Raw genomic sequence first — 7,840 nt, 5'->3', positions numbered from 1 at the left:
CTTGAGGTCTCATCTTTCATTAGCCACTTGCTCAGTACAATTGAAAATTAATATTTAAATAGAATCTCTTAATATATTTCTGAATATAAAATTTGTTTAATCTTCTAGTTAATAAGTTTAACCACCAATTATTTCTCTGTCAATAAAAAAAATGATATTTTATAAGCATGATTTCAGTAAATGCATCGTCGAATGGGTATCAAACGCATCACTGGAATGCAGACCTAGCATGACCTCAATTAATCACATTATTGTATTATTGTAAGGAATATGTTTGGGTAATTTAGAAAGCAGAACTCACCTTGTAACAATAAACCACACACTTCCAAGCAAAATATATTATTGAAACCATGAGATGGATAATTCTGGTCATAATTTAATCCAATAAACTAGGCATGTACATGAAGCTTTTACTCCCAACACATAACTTGTCCATGTAAATTAGATATAGGATTACCTCCATCATTAAACAAGCAGCAGAGTCGAAGCCACACAGCACAGCAGATAACAAATAAACTCACCTCCACATCAGAAAATTATGTCCTCTGTCTTTCTGCATAGCTTATCCATCTAATTAGATATAGGAATTTCTCCATTATAAAACAAGCAGCAGAGTCGAAGCCACACAACACAGCAGAAAACAAAATAAACTCACCTCCACATCAGAAAATTATGTCTTCATCTTTCTGCGAGGCATCAGACAACATGTTATGCGCTGAAACAAGTGAAATACCTTTCTGCAAAGAAACTTTCTCTGCGATCTGCGCCTCCGCAAACTGCTTGGCAGATGCCATCTGTCTCTCAACCTCCCTCTTTTTGAATCCTTGAATTTTCTTCAGCCTGAAGAAATCTTCCCTTTCAAGCTCATCAAGTTCCGCCTTTATGTAACTTATTGTGTTTTCTATCCTTGGCTTCACAACATTTTCCAGGGCATTGACCCTGCGATTTGTGGTTTTGATCGCCTCATCAAGTGTCAGGAATGATGTCTGGAGAGAAGCAAGATCAACAAGAACCTCGATGGCTTTCACATAAGCAGCACGACAAGCTTGCACCTGCTGACCACCTCTTGCTAATCCAGTCAGAGCATTCTTTGTCTCACCTTCAGTGAAATACTCAAACTTGGGGAGCTTCACACCTGCAATATTCTCTTGCCGGGATCGAACTTTGAGGGATGCATTCTGGACATTCTCAAGGACAGTGTGCTTGATGTTCTCACCAGCAACATATTTAGCTTCAGTTAGGGCAAAGGAGGATGTTTTCATGACGTCTCCCATGGACTCCTTTGTCGAAACAATCTTCTTGAGAATCTGACGAAACTGCATAGTTAAAGCATCACTCTTCTTCTTGAGAAGAGCATGACCTCTTGTAGCACCAACAAGGCGGGCCTTCATTGCCCCAAGCATTGTGACAGTGGGTACTACATTGAGGCGGCTTTGGCCTGACATCTTGCCAAAGATCTAAGCTGCAAAGAATATTAAGCAAAGGACAGATATTTACAGACAAGGATGTTAGTCAATAGATTGTCATAATACTCAAACCATCTCAACTCAACAAAGCATTTTCCCAAAAATTTGGGGTTAGAACATGAATATTGCATCACCATCCACTCTTGTATAAGACCATTACCTTAACAAAACCAATACATCATAATAATTATTCTACAGATAAAAGGAAATATAAAACGGTTAAATAAAATGCAAAATCATGATTATAATGACTCAAAAGCTGAAGCGTTTAGCTTCTTCAAAAGTCCTGAATAACTTTTCCACACAACGCAAAAAAATTGTGAAACATCTAGTCATCATTGGAACCTCTTGGTTCAGCAGCCAATCTATACATCTTACTTTAATCTAAAAATGACTGAGCCCTCTCAATAATTATTCTATCTAGGAGGTATTGACCTAATATTCAATAACTTTTTATATCAGTATTTCGAGGCCTTGATTCCAAACTTTGCTCTATTTAACCAGCACAAAAATCAACAAATTATTAAATTAAACCCTGTAAACAAATCCACACTATGCTCCGTATGAAAGCAGCTTAGTCAGTGAAAAAGGAGTTTATACACTCCATGGAAGTGTAGCAATTTTCCCCCGGACTATTTTACATGGAAGCACCATAAAGCCCACTTAACCATGTGATTTTCCACAATAGTCAATACCCACTTCCAATGCTGAGTCTGTCATAAGGAATATCAGTACCAGAAAATGTGTGTGATTAAATACATAAGCCTTTATGTGTCATATATTTTCCACATTAATGCATGACTTGGACTCCTATTCTTTAAAACTCCCATATTCCACTAGCTCGTGGAACAACTAGTCCATAGCCAATACGGTCTGATTCAACAAATCAAACTGTCCACATGAATGAAGAAAATGATCAGTGGAGCAGCAAGATATCTTCAGAGACGGTATCTAATTTGCAGAAGACACGTCAATTTGGTACTAACAAAATTATTATGAGCCCAGATTATACACTGTTAAGACTTTTTTGTCATCAGGAGTTTAAACTAATATTGTTGCTAGAGACAGAACGGTATACTTCCGTAAACGATTGGTCAAGACATACATGCTGCAGTCCATCAAACTGAATGATGTAACTAACAGTGGTAAATAGATCCAGAAAAGTTACATTAGTTGATTTACGCTGACTACGCTTGGCATAGACCAGTTAGGGGTCATTACTATTAAATAGGGCTTGACCAAGAGTAGCATAGAAGCTTAGGCCTGAAACTAATCTTGATCTTCGGCTTTATCACATAACTAAGGAAACCAAAGGCATGACCGAGAGTAACATAGAAGCTTATGCCTAAATTTTATCTTATTCTTGGACTTTACCACAAAACTAAGGAAACCAACTTACAAACAAGAAGTCGCACATGGGCGTAAAAGGGTTTAGCTTTTGTTCGTCGTTGTCGTTGTCGTTGTCGTCGCTGCCTCCTTGTTTTCTGTGACTTGAGGGATGAGAGGCAGCTTATAACCTGATCATTATTAGTAGGCCTGTTTTGCCTTCTGCTTTTTAGCGCCGAAACTGGAAGATTTTGCTTTCACCTTTCTATACACAATTAGAAGTTTAGGGTGTCGAAAGCAGGCCTAAACAAAGAATATCTACCTACCTTAGTCGTTCCAAACATGACCTAGGCAGTATCTGCTTAACCTCCCAAAGTGAGAGGTGACGTTTAAGTACCATCAGGGGCAAATGGGTGAGCGTTTCTTGCACACACACAAACAATTGCTTCCCTAATTCAAATATCAAGAAACACTCAAGAGTCAACACTGAACCCGAGACTAACTTGTAAGTTGTAACAATAGTGTATAACTAAACTTAGATGCTAAACTACATGTTATGCTCTACAATCTATCAAATTAAACGTTCTTTTCAAAAAATATCTATCAAATCAAATGTTGCAACACTGAAAAGGATAACAAAAAGGGTAAAACTTTGTGATCAACGACTCTGATAAAAATAATCTAAACTAAAGCATCATTTGTTGTTAAATTTTGGGAAGTACATATGTTACTTATCAAACACACAATTTACATCGATAGTTGATTAAAAATCGGGAAAAAATATATATATAACTCAGAAAAAAAGTGAATCTAACGAGTAACTAAGACCATACAGAGTTAATTGGTGATCTAAGATAGCAGTCAAAATAAATAAAAGAAAAATAGAAGAATAACAGAGAAGTGAAGACATTTAGATCAAAAATTAGGGTTAGAGAGAGACGAACCTAAACTTGTGTGACGATAAAATGGGGATCCGAATTGGGCGGATCGAATGTGTGAATGAGCGGCTGATGATGAAGACGAGCAGGTTCAGACAGTTCGAACTGCGAACTCGGAGATGTCTCTGATTAGGATGATCGATTGAATCAATAGTTTGGTCAGATTCTTCGTGACGATGGAGCTATTTGGGCTAAAATTGTCTAATCGATAATAATCCTATACGATCGTTTACATGATAATTAGGTAGACCTCCTACGAAAGGACGCTCTGAGCCTAATCGATAATAATCCAATAACGGACCGTCAGCAGCCTAACTGATAATAATCCTGTTCGAAGTGAATGGAATTATAAATAATTACCCGCTTCGTCCTAAAATAATAAGTCTCATATTTTTTTTTTTAATTTGTATCAAATTAATAGTTTTTTCTTATTTCAAATAATATATTTTACATATTTTCATATTTATTCTTTGAATTTAAAATTTCAAACTTAAATATTCAAAACTTAAAAGAAATTATATTACTTCTATATGTAAAAAAATTAATTGTAATCCAAAAATAAATAAAACAGAAATAATATAACTTCTGTGTGTTAATAAAATTAATATGTAAAAAATTAATTATGATCCAAAATTAAATTAAACAATAATCAAGCATAAATAAAATAGCTTTTATATGCGTAGACAAAATTAATTGTACTTATAGAACAGAAACCAATTTTATAAAGTTGCTAATCAATTATTGAAACCAGATTGAAAAAATATAAAAGAAATTAAAACTTTAAAGAAAAAATTCAACTTACTATGTCAAGTTTCCAATCAATTATTTAAAAAACTGATGACAGAGAAACGCAATTAAAAAAATTCATAACAGAGAAAAGTAATATACTACTATGGAATAGTAATTGGTGACTTTTAATTGGTAATTTATTTTATTATTTACTTGTTTTTAATTATATCATAATATAATAGGATTTATTTTAATTTTTAACTTTTAAGAATATAATAGGATTTATTTTATTAATTATTTATTTTTAATGATAATTTAAAATTCTTGACACCCCTTATTCATGATACTTTTGAAATAATATAAATAAAAAAAAATTATAATACAAACTAAATTTACAAGATCAACCATCGTTGTCACCAACCAAACATAAAACATATGAAAAAAAAAAAAAAAAAAAAAAAAAAAAAACTAAAGAAAAAAATCATAACCCTATCTAACTTATTAGATCAAGCTAAACAATCACCTATTTTCATTTTAATTGGTAACTTGTTTTAATTGTTTTTAGTCATAAAAATTTTTGACTATAATATGATTTATTTATGAAAAAAAAAAAAAAAAAGCTAAAGAAAAAATTCAAAATCCTATCTAACCTACCGAATCAAGCTAAATAATTACCTACTTTATTTTAATTGGTAACTTTTTTAGTTGTTTTAGTGATGAAGAATTTCAAGTATAATAGGATTTATTTTAATCGGTAACTTTTAAGAGTATAATAGGATTTATTTTAATTGGTAACTTTTAATTTGTAATTTATTTTATTATTTATTTATTTTTAATGATGTCCAAATATAATAGGATTTATTTCAATTGATAAATTTTAAGAGTATAATATGATTTATTTAATTGATAATTTATTTTTTATTTTTAATGATGATTTGAAACTTTTGACTAGCCTTATACTTTTAATAATAGTATAGATTATTTATTTTCTAAATTAAATAACAATGATGATGATGATGATGGGTAGAGATGTTTACGGATGGGTCAAGGATATGGTACCAAACCCACCCAACAAAAATTAGTAATAATCTGCAAACGAAAAAAAAAAATGATCCTTCTGTAGCTTAATGGCGATGAGCTCGAAACCGCAAATTTTTCATTTTTGTAACAAAATTTATGATATTTCCTTAGGAATAATATATGCATAAACAAATACTGGAGAATTTTATAATTGTGTAGTTCGAATTTTATATTGTCATGAAAAATAATGAAATAAATTTACTGTAATAAAAAAATATAACATATGTTTGTTAATCGGGACGGGTTGTGAGAAGTATTGCTCTTTTCCCAAACAAGTCTTTAAAACGATTAAAATGTTCTAAAAATCATTGTTGAGGTTTACAGTTTGCAAATATTTTTTACGTTTTCAATGTCAATGGTAAAATCAAAATTTATTAAATTAGTGAGAAGTTTTGCTCTTTTCCCAAACAAGCCTTTAAAACGATTAAAATGTTCTAAAAATCATTGATTATATGCGAATCAGTTTTGTCATTGACATTTTAATATTCAGTTTAGCTATATAAATTTTCTTTTACTCATTACTATTAAGGTTTATAGTTTGCAAATATTTTTTACTTTTTCAATTTGAATGGTTAAATCAAAATTTACTAAAGTAGTGATTTAGGGACCGAAACTATTAGTTATCGAATTTAATTTGTGTGAGAGGGGTAGTGAGTTCCATTACATGAAGTGATTGTGACATTATAAAACAAATTCCGTAACTATCGGTCCTTGAATATTTTTTTTTTCAAGACAAGTAGTGTTAGAAATTAAATTAATAAATAACACAACAAAATTCACAAGAGACACTAATTCACTGGGCTATCGGGACTTCTACTATACTTAAATCATTATTCAATTTATTATGTTACAAAAAATTTGTTTTCATAACTTACCAAACAAGTCACAGGATTTTTAGACATGTATGTCGTATGATAAAATAAAAAATTAAGTACTAAAAACTGTAGAGCTAAAGCTAAAGTATTTGAGTGGTAAGTAACATGTGTGTGTGTGTGCGCGCGCGTGATTTTTTTAATTTACATCATTGAGTGATAAGTAATGTCCCTATTATTTAAAATTTGCGTTTAACGGTTTCAGTGATATTTAAATTACGTTATTAAACGCACTTAATTGAATAACCGCTTAATCCGTTCAAAATTAAGTGCTCAATTAAATTATCAAATAACATAATAATGTAAGTAAAATTAGTTCTCTAAACTGATTTGATTCAGGCCAGGTCAAATATGGTCCGATCCGATAATTTGACAAATTATTTATGATATCCGATTTCTTGTTAATCGGATATTTGATCCAACAAACCGATTTGAAATAATATAATCTATTATTAAAAAAAAAAATTAAAAGAGTTCAGCAAACACTGATTAGATAAAAGAGAGACGAGCAAAATAATTAAAAATTAAACACAAAATAAAATAGTACCAAAATAGGTATTTAACCTTTTATTAAAGAAAATAAAATAGAGACAGACAAAAACACAAAAACACAAAGGTGGAAGAAATATGAGAAAAATAAAAATTATGAATATGTTTTTTTAATAATTTGCAAGTATTTATATTATATCTATATATATTACGTCAAATCGGATCAATTATAACCTATATTTGATTTATTTAACTAATAAATTATCGGATCTAAATATCAAATAAATTATTGGAATGCATGTTTTAATCCATACCATAATTATCTATCCGGATTCGAATCAAAATCTAATCCATTTACAAGTCCACTTGTATATTCTATGTACTATTTGTAAGATTCGAATATGGTGTCATGCAATAAAATGATTCACAAGATCACCGATCACATATGCTATAGATCACTAAAATTCAAAACTTGGTTTGAAGGCGGAAGTGTGAAGTCGAGTTAGATGTAGCATAACAAAGTTGATTACCATAGTCTTAAGATTTTATTAACTTAACAAAACATCATATGCGCTAACTAGACCTAGTTCACAATAATACCAAAAAGACCACTAATTTCATAAGAACTTCGATGGGACTCAGAAGTATCGTGAGATTCTAATTTGATTGATATATTGACAACACTTAGACTTGGACACAATCGACTTGTTGTGACTCGACCAAGTATCGAATAAGTAATTTTTTTTAAATAATAGTTAAGTAATTGTGATATTTCATAACGTGGTAGCTTTTAGGATTCTGTTGGATAAATAAAAGAGAAAATAAAAAGAAATGATAACATTAATTATGAGAGGATAAAAAGAAAAAGAAAATACGGGATAACAAAATCTTTATTCATCTTTAGATAGATTATGGAGGAAAATAAGATAAATGATATTAT

At 30.8% G+C, this 7,840-nt stretch overlaps 1 protein-coding gene across 3 annotated transcripts; it reads right to left on the bottom strand.

Moving 5' to 3' along the window:
* Window positions 1-302: 302 nt before the first annotated feature.
* LOC132269521 (V-type proton ATPase subunit D-like) lies at window positions 303-3,997 on the bottom strand. Of its 3 annotated transcripts, none has more exons than XM_059770753.1 (3): window positions 3,737-3,997; window positions 656-1,462; window positions 303-553 (listed from the first exon to the last, which is right to left on the bottom strand). In XM_059770753.1, the coding sequence occupies exon 2, from the start codon at window positions 1,443-1,445 to the stop codon at window positions 663-665; it is 783 nt and encodes a 260-aa protein (XP_059626736.1). In that variant the 5' UTR covers window positions 1,446-1,462; window positions 3,737-3,997; the 3' UTR covers window positions 303-553; window positions 656-662. The 3 variants fall into 3 exon arrangements, with proteins under 3 accessions (XP_059626736.1, XP_059626735.1, XP_059626734.1); XM_059770752.1 differs by having other exon boundaries at window positions 303-570; window positions 3,737-3,996; XM_059770751.1 differs by having other exon boundaries at window positions 303-1,462; window positions 3,737-3,994.
* Window positions 3,998-7,840: the final 3,843 nt, after the last annotated feature.

This window comes from Cornus florida, unplaced genomic scaffold (assembly GCF_030987335.1).
Source record: "Cornus florida cultivar Cherokee Brave unplaced genomic scaffold, ASM3098733v1 CherokeeBrave_3.0.0_Hap2_Chr08, whole genome shotgun sequence".
In the NCBI taxonomy this organism is placed as follows: domain Eukaryota; kingdom Viridiplantae; phylum Streptophyta; class Magnoliopsida; order Cornales; family Cornaceae; genus Cornus; species Cornus florida.
This window is presented reverse-complemented; position numbering and strand designations above follow the sequence as displayed.